General features: G+C 42.4%; 1 protein-coding gene across 16 annotated transcripts in view; it reads left to right on the plus strand.

Moving 5' to 3' along the window:
- RYR2 (ryanodine receptor 2) overlaps positions 1 to 15,892 on the plus strand; it is an 847,904-nt gene that overhangs the window by 246,340 nt on the left and 585,672 nt on the right. For all 16 annotated transcript variants that reach the window (XR_003095960.1, XM_025213656.1, XM_025213760.1 and 13 more), the window contains exon 3: positions 6,841 to 6,945. Coding sequence is in view for 15 of the 16 variants with exons in the window: in XM_025213656.1 (XP_025069441.1) it covers positions 6,841 to 6,945 (105 nt within the window). In the remaining variant the exon portion in view is untranslated. The remainder of the gene's footprint in view (positions 1 to 6,840; positions 6,946 to 15,892) is intronic.

A 15,892-nucleotide genomic window follows, 5' to 3' on the forward strand; every position in this document is an offset into this window, starting at 1 on the left:
GATCCACGGAGCCTCGACAACTCCGTGGGAGTGATCCGAATATTGTCTGAGTCCTCAAACGAGGATTTAATCGGAGCTGTGCCTGGGAAACTGTCCAGCCTGCACCGCGACCATCTTCGGTGTAAGTAAACAATCTTGAATCAACCATTACGCGTCCGTGCCTAATTCTAGTGTGTTGCCTGTTCTCTCCGATCCAGCGTGCCCGGGCTGCTGGCCACAGCCCGCGCAGAGCGAAAAAGGGCCCGGATCGCACCCGGCCCTCACACAAGGAAGGAACAAAAGGGACATTACCAGCTGACCTGTAGATTAGCTCCAAAAAGCCCTAAGTGGAGACTGTCCTGTCTGCTTTACACAGAGACCTCTCAGCATTAGCTAGCATACCACATGCTGGCTATGGTCATGCAGTGGGAGAGGGGATGGGGGGAAATCCCTGCTTGAGTGGGGAGGGGGAAAGGTAGGGAGAAGCCAGGCAGATGCTGTTCTGCCTGCCATCTCTGCCAAGTTCCAGCCAGGGAGAAGAGGGGAGGGCCAGCCCTGCTGGGCTGGAACAGAAAGCCGCACCTAGGGCTACGAAGCATCTGGGATGCTGGGAAACTCTGGTTTAAGTTAAACCAGGAAGGGGTCTGTGACAGACATTGCGTAAACCAGGTTGATCTAAATCAGTTAAGTCTGATACTACATTCATACAGATTTATATTTAACTGATTTCAGCCATTTTTAAACTGGTTTATGTGCACTGAATGTCTGTTCTGTTACAGGTTTAAACCAGTTTCTTATCACTTAAACCAGTTTATGTGTAATGTCTGTCTCTAGCCCAAATGACTTTCTCTTGACTTTAGTGGATTTGGAATGAAGCTGTTGGAACAGCTTCTATGTGATGGCTATTGGCTAGGTAACCTGTTATCAATAGTAGAGGCAGTTCTAGTGCTGCTAAGGATACTTACTTCTTTGTAATAATGTCAAAATAGCTCCATCTGTGCTTGCCTCATACTGCAGAAGAAAACTGATAGGTGGAAATCATAGTATAAATTATAAAGCTAACTCCTGCTGCCAAACCCATAAACCTTTATTTCCTAAAGCCTGCAAATTTATACCATTTTCTGATAATAGCCTTTTAAAAATGTATACTATTGCAATTTCCTATTAGACTAAACTGGTTATGTGAATATATTTAGCCTGACATCTTCATTAAAATTAATTCTGAAATTAGTGTCATTCTTTTATACTATTGCTATATTGTTTTCTGAGGAGAAAATGATAATAACCCCCATTCATCTCTGCTGTTTATTTGTGGTGTTTGTGCCTGAAAACTGACTACCGTCTATGATAGGTTGGAATTTGTGCACGGGAACAATGTTCTAGAAAGCAGTTGCTCAGTATGCATACATTCAGGGAAGTAAATGTAAATATATTAAATGACTTATAAATAAAGTAAGCAAATGCATATTGTAAAAATCTTTCTCCCTTTTATAGTATAATAAAATGTTCTAAATCTCAGGTCTTGTTTCCAAGAAAGAAATGGTAATGTTTCTGAATGTTTGACAACATTTTACATAACACTGCTGACATTATTTGTTGGTTTGAGAGATGATATTCCTCTTATGTTGCCAGGCTATTGTTGTTACAATAGCATAACTTTGGAATAACTTCAGTGACTGAAATAGAGCTTATCTTGATTTAAAATGAGTTACAGATGGGGTGAAATGCAGCCCTTAATGACAAATGACCATAATCTTTACTAGATATCTGCTCAGATTATTGTGCACATGCTTGTGTGTTTATATGCATGTCTATGGACTCAGGAGAAAACTATGAACAAAGACAAGTTGAAGAAATGAAACAGCAACATCCACAAGAGGAAAGGCAGAAGAAAGGGTAGGGTGGCACCTTAGAGACTAGCTGGTTGAGAGAGGCATAGGGTTTTGAAGGTGACAGCCTACTTTGTCAGCTTCTATGAATGGACTTGCAGAAAGCAAGGGTTTTAATATAAGGGAATTTAAATATTAAAATATAGGGGCACTATAAGAGGAAAGTTAACTTAAAACATTTATGAAGTAGAGGTTAAGGATGTTCATATAACAAACACAGAAAACTGGTAAATATCAACAAAAGAAAAGTAGAGAGAAAGTAGTCTAGCAGGCCCCAAGTTAATTGATTTTTAAGCACAATGCATGTGGTAATTTTTTTTTTTTGTAGGCAGTGGGGGTGGAGATCAGGAATAAATGTGGCCCCAAATCTTTACTGATAAGGGTATATCAAGGGCTAGGTTTGTCCAGGCAATTCAGTTCTTTGAGACTTGACTACATTGTAAAGCTATGAAGGTTTTTTTAAAGTGGTCCTCACCTGGGTGTGCAGCATCAAGCACAATTATACTCTGAATGTCTCAGCAAAATTAGAGGAACCATGTCACAGGGATGTTGTGAGAACAAGCTTGTTGAAAATTTTGTGGAGGGTTAGAGGTGTAGCTGCGGCCAGTTCTGCACCGTGGATAGTGGTGGTGCATATAACAGTGGCAGAGGCTGGGTTGTCAGCAGTGGTGATGGTGATACTGGGCTGGCAGTAAAGGAGGCTGCTAGTTTTCACTTCTCCCCCCATAAGTTGACTGCTCAACCCCACTTAATACTAGGATAAAGGATACCCATTAATAACTAGGTAGTTAGTGCAAAGCCATGGAAGTAAGTGGTAATGAAATTAATGGAGAAGGAGGATATTGTCCTTGACATCTGAAAAAAAAAAAAAAAATAAATAACTGAATGCATAGTTTTAATACATGCCTTATACCATAATGAGTCTATAAAATAATTTAAATAAATAGTATAAAGTAAGTAAATAGGTTTGGCCTTTGCTTAACTCCTGCTTCTGAATAACATTTAAATGAAACAGCATTTTGTGTTAGTTTATTAAAAAATTAAATCACAGAAGGTAATGTACATTATTAAGTGAGTATTACTTTTTAGACAGACAAATATTGCTCTAAAGTTAGTGGTGATAATAAGTGCATAGTGAGCTATTAGGATTAGGTTCAGTTCCAAATATATTGGTGCTTTCTTTCTAGAGAAAATGAAATTGTTTTTATACTTGCAAGATCTCTTTATTTAAAGGTTTATTAAAAAAAAAAAACTTTTACAGAAAAGTTCAATAAGCACAATCCTACAATAGGAAAAAAAGTACATGATACTTTAAATCTTTATATTACTAAAACTAAATAATTCATGCTGAAGAAAAGAGCAAGTACAAAGGAAGAAAAAAGAAGGATGGGAGATGAGAAACAAGGTGTAGAAGTAGGAGTAAAAATACACAGATTAACATATGAAAAATCCCCCACGTACAGACTAATTGTTCTTTGTTACGTTGTAAATTACTGTATTTACTTGAATATACAATGACCCTGAATGTATGATCGTTCCCAATAATTAGGTTTTGTATATGGAAAATTTATAGATGTTATAATTTTCCAGGTACAGAATTTAATTATTGGAGATCTGTCTTGAATTTGTCCTCCTCCCATTGCTACAGCAGGGAAAATAAATCCTTGCCCTCTGCCCTCCCAACTTTCCCTCCCTGCAGCCCCTTCTCCCCATCCTTAATTTTCAGACCATGCTGTCCATGGGCACGTGGCAGTAATGTGCAAATTTGAAAACACTGACCTGGGAATAAATATACCTGTAGTAAGTTGCATATTGGCAATTCACCCAGAATTGATGCATTTTACCTGTTTTAAAAATGATGCACGCTTTATCACAGATACTCTATAAACATACTTTTAAGCAGTACTTTTGTACCTTTTTATATATAGCACAAACTATGCATGATATTACTCTAAAGCCAAAAGGCACATGATTTACCATATAGTTCAATGGATTGGGCCTCAGCAGAGTCAACAGTGTTTCAAGCCATTGTGACTCAGCACTGCTTAATATTTGTGTGTATTCCACATCCCACCCCCCACAAAGGATCCATGTGAAAAGGAATCCCCCATTCATGACTGGAACTGGGTGTTCCTGTCATAAGTCTTGGGATCCTTCAACATTTTTTATGCAAATGAGGGCAACCTGGTCTGACTGCACCTCATGGAGGGTGGGGCCACACTAATCATATGCAGCAGGCTGAGAGCGGGGATGACAGAGGGGTTCTGGAAGGGTCCCTTTTAGTTGTGTTTGCCAGACATTTAAGGCTGGTAAAGAAACGGGAGTGATTAGAAATGGGAAAGAAAGGCACAGTTCAGCTGTGGGAGTGACAAAGAAGTTACAATGTATGCAGTGTTGTGGCTTACCATGAGTTTAAAAAGAGTTGGCATTGAGGGTGACCATAGACAACAGGCGTTACCATATATCTTATTCAGATGGCCTCCATTAACCTGCCAAGGTGCCACAAAGACTATTGACCACCACCTATGGGTTTGCTCATATGCCAAGGAGAGGTGGAAAAAGGTAAAGCAGCTCTGCAAAGTGGTGACAGGGGTTGGACAGTTGTCAAGAGAGGCAGCACTGTGCGGGTACCTGACTAAACACCAGGGGAACCTGTTTGGCCCACTTTGATCAGTTTGTGTCCTGCATCAGGAGTGCCCTGTGGAAATCCAGGAACCTCCTGATGTACAGACACAAACCTGGAGGTGCTGGTAGCAGAGGACGATGAGGATGCAGCCAGCTCTACCTGGCAAAAGGCCACTTGGCACAGGAACTTCCAAGATCCCCCTAGAGGGGGGAATGGACAGTGACAGTGAAGAGGATGACAAGACAGCTGGACCTGGAGACAGTGATGAGGACAGCAGCGTATCCTCCAGTGGGAGTGACAGTGACAATGAATAAACTGAGACTTTAAACCTTGTAACCAGGTTGTGGAGTAAGGAACAGTGTGAGCAGGGTAGGGAGGCCGCTGGGCGGTTGTGCGGGAGTGTGGGTCCATGGGTGCTTGTATTATAATGGGTTTTGTTTTGTGAGATAAGGTATGTGATGAAAAATTACTAGTGTGTGTATATATATATATGTGTGTGTATAGACATATATTTTTACAAAACCAAAATCAAACAAAACCTATTTTTTGTGATAAGTTCCCATCATTATGGGCTGTGTGTTATATAGTCATGCTCAGTGTTGGCTGCACTTAACTTCATAGTTGATTTCCATTACTGAGCACATGCTGCTTTTGGCAGCAGTTTAATGATAGTCAGTGTATTTAATGAGGTTTCGTTGTATACAAATAGAAGGCTAGGGAATTTTTCCCTATGCTAATTGGGAGGGAGGGAGGGGGACTCTTCTAGTCAGGTAAACACAATAGATATTATTCTCTTGCAACAACTCATTTTCATGCTAGTCTGTAATTCTGATTTCTCTGCATCTTTGTCTTCACCCTAAGCATTTAATAATTATCTTTTGTAAATCATATTCCACTTATGCGTATATTGGATAAGTACATAATTTGTTTAACTACATAATGAAAGTCCAGTCCCATTTGTTGCCCATTGAATACATTTTAGCAAACATTGGTTATCTGCATATTATTTAAGTACATATTTTTTTAATGCATAGGAGTTCTTAGCCCCACTGTGTACTTTGCAGTCTAATTGTACTCCTTTTATCTGCATCATTATTGATACTGACTAGGAGCTGTCAATGCAAAGGCTTTTAAAGCAGCCTTGAACTGGCCAGTTTCTATCAATTTCAAGGTTGCTGTCAGAGGTATAAGGTATTCTGAGAGACAAGATAATGACCCTTAATGAGATGCAAAAAACTTAGTGCAGACTGTTTTGTAGTTAATGAGTAAGCATATGTTTTTCCTCCCTTCCAATACTATTCCCATAAATGGAATGCATTGTAGATACTTGACAGAAAAGTCTAGTAGTATTAGGATTCAGACAGATGTAATACTTAGTGGTTCAAAGTATAAAGGACTTGGAAATATTTCAAAATGTTGTGTTATGAGCCACCAGACATGCACATAGCCCCTGGTGTGCCCCCTGACTACAGCAGTTTATAATCTTCCCTCCAGGGTGGTGAGCAAAGCTGGAGGAGCAAAGGGTCCTTTGTTGTGCTCATCACATCTGTACATAACAGAAAGTGATACATTTTGAAACACTTCTGAACAGTAGTAGTACCTGTTTCAATGTGTCTTTCTGTAGTTTCTCCTTTAAAGCATTTCAAAGACATTTGAAATGTTTCAACAGTTACATCTGTCTGCATTGAACTAGTGGCCTGACTGGGGCTGCATATACACATTCAAGTAATTTGGGAGAGTTCTTCCAGGTTTGTTCTCCTGGGAGAAAAACTTACTCACAACCTCATGCTGAGGTCCTGAAGTTCGCAGTGCTGACACTGTGTAGCCGGGGAGAGCCCCTGTGCACACATCTCAAGGTGTTCTGCAGGCTCCTTTAGTCTGCCTTGTGACAGATGGCAGAAATGCATAGGGTAGTCCTGATTGGCTGACCCAGACTGCCAGTGGTGAGCCTGTATTTCCCTGCAGCACAGGAACATGTTCTGCTCCCTGCTGGAGAAGCAGAGTATAGGGTGCAACATGCTCCTGGGGTGGGCAAGGAGTGGGAGAGGGAAGATGCTGGAGGAGTGTCTTCTAAAAGAAGGCACTGGAGAGTAGCACTCTACTAAACATGGCTTAACTATTGAACTGATTTTCTTGGAAAAAGTCTGAAATTGATATTTCTATTCATTGGTTCTTGGTAGCAAAGGGTGGTACAGAAGAAAAGCAGCATTTTCTTACTGAACCTGAATGATTAAGGATAGGGGAACAAGGGTAGAACAAATGTGGCAGCTTTAGGAATTGATTTATAACAACTTTTGACTGATGGCATACACCTCACTCATGTAATCTCATTCTTTCTTCATTTAGAATGTTCCACCAGATCTCTCCATTTGTACTTTTGTGCTGGAACAGTCCTTGTCAGTGCGGGCTCTTCAAGAAATGCTGGCAAACACTGAAGAAAAAGCAGAAGGGGTAAGTTATGAGGTCTAGGCTTCTTGATTGCATTGGGCTATAGCATTTTTCATAGAACCACAACCTTCTGAGAGCAGGACAGGTGCCTTCCTCATGTTTCATTTTAGTTTCCTCCTTCAGTGCAGTATAAAGACCCAATCCTGGTACGTGCTGAGCACTTTCAACTTCTAGTTATGGGTATGTAGCATCTCTCAAGATCAGGTGTCAGCACAAATCAGGGCTCTTTATAGAAATGATGATTTAAGGCTACTGAGAGAGTACTTACTATAAGGTCTTACTATCAATACAGCAAAATTAATGTTATGTTTAAAAATAGTTAAATCTATCCATCTGAAGAGTTATGTCGCTATCCAAATGACAGGACTGTGTTGCTATAGAGCAGATTAACCTCATATTAATGGAATCCGTGTATAAAATAAAAATGGTGGGAAATCTCTAAATGTGGAAACAGGCATGCTTGGGTCTTGGTTGGACATAATGACAGTATGTTATGTGGCTTGAACTAAAACATCAAATAATTCAGCTTTAAAGCTGAAGATTGTCATATTAATGAGCAGTTTTAGTTGAATTTGGAAATTTGCCATCTTTCCATTCTGGAGCAGAGAAAGAAACAGAAATAATATTAAGTTTGGGTAACAGATACATATCTACAAATAAATCATGGTTGCATAAATAATGTTATGTAAATTGTTTAGTTCTTTTAGCTTGCAGTTACGTAGCTTTGTTCTCAACACATCCTTTGCAAAATTTAATTTGAATGCCATACTCCTGGGCAATATCCTATAAACTGTTTGTCGTAGAGGAAGAGTGACAAGGAGTTTGAGCTTTTGGCACAGAACTTACATGCAGAGACAAAACAGAGATAGAAATCAGCAGCAAATCTGTCATTCAAGAAATCTGGCAAAGGAGTAGCAGGCCCCTGCTGGCTCTGGGAATACCTTTAGAGAGCAAGCTTGAAACTAATATGTAGCAATCAGTCACACAAAATGCCAAGCATTCAGCCTAAGAATGACAGTCAGGAAACAAAATCCAGGAACATCCCCATACATTGTCCAGAGCATGTGGTGTCACCGAGCATTTGTTTCAAGGACTAATTGCAGTAGAAGTAGAACTACTATATCAGTGTCGCATGTTCTTAGATTAAGTAAATCCATGCTCCCAGTAAGGGGACCACTCCTTCATGAGTTTGCAGCTATTGTAAATACGAGCGAACTGAGTTCACAGGGAAAGTCTACTCTAGAAATACAAGTATGTAGCATGGGCATGTACCAAGAAAGCAGGAGCTACCAACCCCCCACCGCCACTGCAATCAACAAGGATGCTCAAAAATGTTGTAGTGAGAAAGTGGTGATGGCAATATGTACAGACTAGAACTTGAGAACTTCAGCTGATATATCCTTGTGGCTTCCCACACTGCCCCCAACAAACATAGGTATGGGACAAGTATGGAAGGAATACCACTGGGGGCAAATTCAAGGAGCATGCAGAGCCATGGAGCAAATGTATGTTGTACGAGTCTAATAGAATAAATGGTGCCCTTGCCCATTAAGGTTTCAAAATGACCATGACAATATGAAAAGGAGTCATATTTAAGTCCAGTAATAAACACTTTAATGTTTACAACTACTTTTTTATTGCAATTTTTCTATTGGGAATATAGTGACTATTATAGACCGAGCTGTCCTTTAAGGCAGGTTTGTGTTTAGCAGCACCTGTGACTATTTTACTACTTAGTCCAGAGGTCATATGACAGGGAATCAGAATGCAAAACTGAGTTGTGTGTCCAGTTTGGGGTGTACAGAAAGTCTGAGTTTAGGTGTCCTGTTTGGGGATAAGGTAGGTTAGTAACAATTTTCCAGAGTGCCCAGATGAAGCATTTTGGATGGACACTAGTGGGTAGCAGGAAGGAGTCAAGAGGTACAGACTATCTAGAGAGGGATTTTCCACACCAGGTAAATGGAAAGGTTGGCCTAGAGCTAAATGCTATGAGGGGTAACCTTTTAAAATAGGAAGTTTAGGGTGTGCAAGGTAGCAGTGCCTTGGTTTTGGGAAAGAATCAATGGGCACAGCAGGAGCCTGAAGAAAGTGTGTAAGTTGACTTTTTAACTTGGTTCTTTTAATAAACCAGAACCCCAAGAAAGGGGGTACTTGGAGGAAATGAAAGTGTATGACCCTTTACTGGGGGGATGTAAGAAGGGTACACTGCAGCTATATCAGAGTCTGCTGGCTCTAGGTATTTATAGGCTCTACTTTTAGGAAGCTTGTTTTCTAGCTGCAGTAATTGTTGTGAACTTGTGAGTTTCAAGTGCTGACAAATGATATACTTTTATTTAAACTTTACAAGTGGAAGTAATTATGTGTGTATATCCGAAGCACTATCTTTCAGGAGTGATGCCAAATTTTAATTGTAATAACCTTGTTTCCTTTCATTTGATTGAGAAAAGGCAGTATTACGAGTTCCAGAATTTTTTCTTATAAACTAGACTCAAGTATCTCTACTGTGTTGTCCGCAATACAGAGGCCCTGTAAAAGGAAGCCTTCTCAGTTTTTTGTTACTTTTCATTCCAACAAGCTAGGTTAGAATGCATTAAGGAAATGGTGTTAAAAAAATTATTCTTGTGTTACCAGGTGAACTCTTTGATTATGGATAGCTCATAAATACTATGCAGAACCTTTCCATTTAAGAGGAACATCAGCAATAATGTAATACAATGTGAAAATATTCCAGTGAGGTTTTTTTACCCCTTGATCATAGGGACTAAGAAAAGAACAATAATTTGTTTTTTCAATGTTTTAAATAAATTTGAAAGTTGACCTCCAGTGATCTAGGCCTTTCTTCCATTCATAATTCATATGTATGAGGTTCTGTATGGAATCGGGTATCATATTTTTGTGTATACATCCCTACACAGGACTTTACATACTTGGTAAGACTAATGGTTCATCTAATCCAACACTGAATCCATCAACCTGATTTAATCAGAAGCTAATATCCGATGCATTAGAAGAAGGTGCAAGAAACTCCGTAATGAACAATATATGTAATACTCTGCTTTTGAGAGTGTTTCTTCCTAGCCCTAGGCAGCGGTTGCTTTGTTGTGGAACGCTGACAGTTCCCCTGTATACTAATGATCAGATATAAAATAATTATGTATTTTTTTTCAGCAGCCCTATGATTATGTAACCACTGAAATCCACCCTTAGTATACCAAGGCACTGAAATCCACAGGTTGATTGCTGTGTGTAGTCTCCTGTTTCTCATTTTATAATTGATTGAAAAGGAGAAATCATGTCAGTGTTCCAGTATTATGGTAAAGGTTTAAAGGGACATTGCCTTTTACCTTGTGTGTGTGTGTGTGGGTGTGTATGCGTGCACATGTGCCCTACTACATACACAAATAAATTAAAAAGGAAACTATTAATCTTACGAAGTCAATAAAAAATGAGGAAACTCCAAAATTTAAGTGGCTGGTGGAATCTGAATTAGGTCTCGTATTGATAAGCAATATGCTACAATATTTAAATGTAGTTTCGTATACTGTCTTTTCCAGAGAACCCTTACCTCAGTCATCAAATGGAAACATTTCAAAATGTTGTTTCCTCCTCATTGTCCAACTTGCATCTCCATGCCTTGTTTTTGCAAGATCTGCTCTGAAGGCATTAATTTTTTTCTGGATGAACTTTTTTATAGTGCTCCTTACTGTAGTATCTGCATACTTCATGTGCTTTCACACTGTCCTTGTGAAACGAGACAAAATAATTTTTGCCATTTTAGGGTGCCTGTACATGACCGTGGAGGCTGCTCTGATGTGCTGTAATTACAGCATGTTGGAGCAGACTTGATTAATTGAGTCTGATAGAGCATAGCAGTTACCACACTCCAGCAGCCTCCTGAGTCTTGTGCATCAGCATCCCTGTACTTTGAAATAGTGATGCGGGTGCTTGAGCTAAAGGTTGTTGGCACCCCTCCCACCATTTTTAAGCACAGGGACACTGATACATGAGATGTTGTGGTGCTTTAATAACACTGGCTCTAAGAGCTGCTCTAATTAAAGTGCTGTCCCCCCAAACTCCATCCCCAGAGCACATGTAAAAAGTGCCCTAACTGTTAGCCCCTGAGGCATAGAATGATTAAGATCAGAAGTATCCACTAATTTGGGTGCCAAAGCTGAGATTCCTAAAACCAGATGCTGCACTCAGCCTTACTCAGCCTTATATAGCACTTCATATGTTCTCTGAACATTAGTTGCAGCTTTGAGAGCTCAGCACTTCTGTAGATTAGATCCCAGGGTCTTAAGTGTGGGACAGAAAAAAAGTTGAAGGCGGAGGACGATGTCATCACCCATGAAAAGTGTGGTCTAAGTTACATGCCTAGTAACACACATGCATTCTGATGGAATCCAGTTCTTCAGGGCAACATTCAGCTGCTTTTTTTCTTGTATTCCCATGCCTCATTCATAACCAGGGGTCCTGGCTTTCTCTGTTTTAAAATAGCAAATTCTCTGATAAAAATCACAAATTCTCTAATTGAAAACCTCCAAATCTGTGTTTTTCTGTAACTAAAATGAAACACCACTATATATAAAGGTATCTGTTGAACACAGTGATAGATTTCAATTTTAAAGCTATTTGGAAGTCTACCAGTGCCTCAATCACTATAATAAAAAAATTCTAAATACCTATAAATTGTAACGTTTGACTTTGGGTTTTTTATCATAGAAAATCAGAGCTCCCCCCACCCCCTTCGCTAACTAGGACATGGGTCCAGCTGTGGCTGTCTCCCCCACACTGCTTTGTGGTGCTGAGCAGCCCTGATATGCTGGTGTCCTACTCATACCATTGCCCTCACTCCCAACTTACAGCCCCCTAGCCTTGCTGGTGCCCCTCACTCTCCACCCACAGCCCCCCAGCCCTACCAGTGCCGCTCATTCCCTAACCACAGTGTCCCAGCCCTGCTGATGCCCCTTACTTCTGATCCACAGCCCCCCACCCCTGCTGGTGCCCCTCACTCCCCATCCACAGCCCCCCCCAGCCCTGCTGGTTCCCTTCAATCTCCACCCACAGTCCCCTGACCCTGCTGGGGCCCCCCAGCTGCCAAGGCTATGGGGCCAGGGACGCAGGTCTGCAGCCCCCTGCAGCAGTGCCCAAACCCTGGATGTCACCCACAGGAGGTGGCAGCTGCTGCTGTAAAGCAGAGCACAGAGCCTGGCTCCCCATTCCCCATGGGTGACATGACCAGAGTGGAACCCATTGTGGGGGTGTGTGGATGCAGGCTGCCCGCTCTGAGCTCAGGACTCCCTGCCCTGCTATCCTCCCTCTGGGGCCTCTGCAGCCCAGAAGCTGGGATCCAGTGTGGCAGGGCAGAGTGGGACCAGGCGGGGCAGCTCTTTGCCACCGCGAGCCCCACACAACCATGGCAAGTGCCTTTCTGACAGCAGAGAGGGGCACAACTCTGCACCTCCACCCCTGTTGTTGTTGGGTGGGCAGGAGGTACCTTGCCATGGCTGCACAGGGCTCATGGTGGCAATGAGCTTCTGCACTGGGTCCTGCCCACTGAGATGTAGAGGCCCCGGAAGAAGAGTAGGGAGTGCTAAGTCCACAGTGGGCAGCCTACTGCCTGCCCCATGCACAAATCTGGGGTGCTCATGCCCCCCTAACCCCCCCCGGGAGTGTGTGTAACAGTGGGGAGGCAGCCCCCTGCCCCTCCCCCTGGACTAGCTCCATCCATCTCCCTGCCTGGGCCCTGTGGCTGTATGTTCGGGCCCTGGGCCCCAATCCCCATGCATTGCCCCAGCTGGGCAGTATTCCCATCCGCAGACCTGCACAACTCTCTCCCTTCCTCACTATGGGGGCCTCAATTCCCCCCTCACCCCCCGCCAGACTTACCTGCTACCATTTCCTTAATTTTCTCCTTTAAGGTGAAAGCATGGTATGAGCATGGTGAACAGAAAACCCAGATTGCTGTTCATGACATACTTCGCTGTTTTGGCAGGAAATGAGGCTAAGGTCCTACAAAAAGCTGTTATTTTCTCTGTGCAACCTAAATGTATCTCTAGAACAGGTCTGTCTTGTGCACAGAATGCACAGAGTAGTGGGGAACATGCACAAAATGTGCACTGAGTGGGGTGGGGAGAATTGAGTGATTATAAAATAGGCATTGATTTGTAATATATATGCACAAGAAATTTGCATTAAGATTGCACAGGCAGCTTTAATTATAGCATTTCTCTTCTATTTGAATGCGAATAAAATTATTTTAGCATGTTTTTTGTGTTTAATTTTGCATATAAAAAATGGCAAACCAAGAAGTTTCATAGATAATGTTGAAGCTTGAAGGGACCACTGGATCATGTAATTTCACCTCTTGCATATCTGAGGCCATACATTTTTACAGAAGGTGTGTACAAACATTACATTTCTATCAGTGGAATCTCTAGTTTACTGGTATAAACCATTGGAGATGCATAGGGGGTGCATGTGGGTGCATGTGTACCCCCTGAGTGTGGCGGTGCACCCAATGCTGCTGGTGATGTCTGTGGGTGGTCGCTGACCACTGGGTGGTGCTCGCCATCCCCCTCCCCCCGCAACTGCCGATGGCACTGTGGCTGCCTGCGGGAGCTCCCTGCTTGCAGCCACCACGCTCCTGCTGCTGATAGCACCGCTGCCACCTGTGGGAGCTTGCTGTGTCCCCCCAGTCTCCAGGGGCACGTGGCATTCATGGTAGAAACTCTTAGTGTACAAGCATTCAAGCATTTTTTCCCAGTTTAAAACTAACAAGTTTGGTAGAAATTTCTACCTTTTGTTAAGAGGTATAAATTGCGTCAAATAGTTTCTGATGCTTGAATGAATGCTTGTATGCTCTATCCTAATGACAGAAGCTCTCATGCTGCCCTCCAATATCCCAGGGTGCAGAGCTTTCCAACTCTCTCCCTCCAGAGAGGCAGTATGTGACTGTGGATTTCATTACTGTGGTCACAGATCAAACCCTTCCCTTTATCAGCCTTGCAGCTTAGAACATCCAACCTTCCCCACAGCCTTGGAGGACAACCCCTCTGGTCATCCTCTGGGCTTTAAATGCTGTCCCAGCTGCACATCTGGGCAGCAAGGATGGCATTTTAAAGCCTGGGGACCAGGAACTGGGGTAGGAAAGGTGTCCCTGCTCACTCACTAGATCAGAATCCCCAGTATGAGGAGCAGATGGGGAGGCTGTACCCTGCTGCCACAATCCTGCAGGCATGGTCTAAGATGGGAGGGGAGGAAAAGGTAATGCTTCTCACCTCTTCCTCAGACCAGGACTGCCTGGGCTGGGGAACAAGTTGGAGGCTTTGCCCTCTGTTCCCCCTGCTCTGGGGGGGGGGGTAAATGAGGGGCAGGGCTGCAGATGCCAGCTTTTATGTGTCCTGTGGAGGAGAGCTTCTCACCTACAGGTCTTGAGAGCCCCAGCTCTGGCCATGGTGGCTTCCCCCAGTGCAGCCCCAGCAGTAGTATGGGTGAAACACTGCCACTGTAGTGGGCTGCGGTTGTGGGCTTCCTGTGGCAGCAGCCCATGCCCCGAGTGAGAGCTGGACCACTGGCAGCAGTACCTCAGGCAGATCCCTGCAACTGTTATCCCATCCTGGCCAGTGACAAGTACCACCTGAACTGGCCTCCACTGCCAGTAGCCTGTGTCTTCAGAGTTGCTGTGTGGTGCTAGGCAAGGCAGATGGAATAAACTGTTCACAGTTGGTCACCAGCTGTGTGTTCCTCATTTTCTGGGTGCCTGACTTGAAACCTGGGCTCTGATTTGCAGAAGTAACAAGTCAATGGGAACTGTGCTTTGAAAAAGTAAAATCCTGTATGATGCTAAAAGCTTGGAAAAATCAGATCCTGGTGTTACCCTGGATTGGACTTGTGGTTAGGAGTGAGATTAATAGATCAGTGAGACCATTCTAGTCTCACCTCAAAAACTTTATTAGGATACACAAATAGCAAAGACTTACTGGTAGTGATAAAGACCATGGTTATGCAGCAGTGGATTCAGGAAGAACAGGTCAGCTGGCCAGGAGTCTCTGCTTTCCTGGAGACTCTTGCTGAGTTTTTTTCTGCTGGGCTTTGGAAAAGGTCCACGTTGTCACTTGCCCCAGGCCTAATATTTATAGATGGTTGATTTGACATGGTAATGATTGATCTCTGATTGCTTTTATTTAAATATATTTGTTTCACTGGAACTTTTAGAACTGGATGGAACCAGATTTTAGTGGCCCTGGGAAAAGGGGTCAAGGGATCAACTTAGCTAAGATTCTTTATTTTTAGGTTGTCTGACCCCGGCCTATTAATCAACCACTAATCTTTTCTTAATTAAGAACTTGTTAATCAATATAAATTTATATTTTTGAGATAGCAGATGGAAAGATTTATCTCCTTTATGACTTACCCTTTGGCCTTGGTCAGTTATTTACTAACTGGCCTGTGGCCTGACCAGGCTGCTTGGCTTTTTCCATCCTCATGGCTGCCTTTGTGTCTATAACAGTATTGCCAACTCTCATGGGGCAACACTGCTATAATCATTTGAATGTGTTAGCAAAAGTATATTTATTATGGCAAAATAACTATTTATACATTTGATCACCTTAAGTTATTAATGTTTTAGGATGCAATTGTAATACAGAGTATTTAGGATAAAGGCCCTTGACTTGCTCTTCAGTCATATTTCTGCAGCTTTGACTTAGGTTCCCTGAAAATGTCCACGCCTGACATCCACACTTTCCCTGGAATGTGGTTATGCTTTGAATAGCATTGTTTGATTCAAGTTATAGTACTGTTTTTCACTCACTGCTCATGCTGCATAGGCCTGTACATAGTCTACATTAAGTACCCAAATTTCATAGATTCATAGATTCATAGATGTTAGGGTCGGAAGGGACCTCAATAGATCATCGAGTCCGACCCCCTGCATAAGCAGGAAAGA

Source organism: Alligator sinensis, unplaced genomic scaffold (assembly GCF_000455745.1).
Source record: "Alligator sinensis unplaced genomic scaffold, ASM45574v1 scaffold93_2, whole genome shotgun sequence".
Lineage (NCBI taxonomy): Eukaryota > Metazoa > Chordata > Crocodylia > Alligatoridae > Alligator > Alligator sinensis.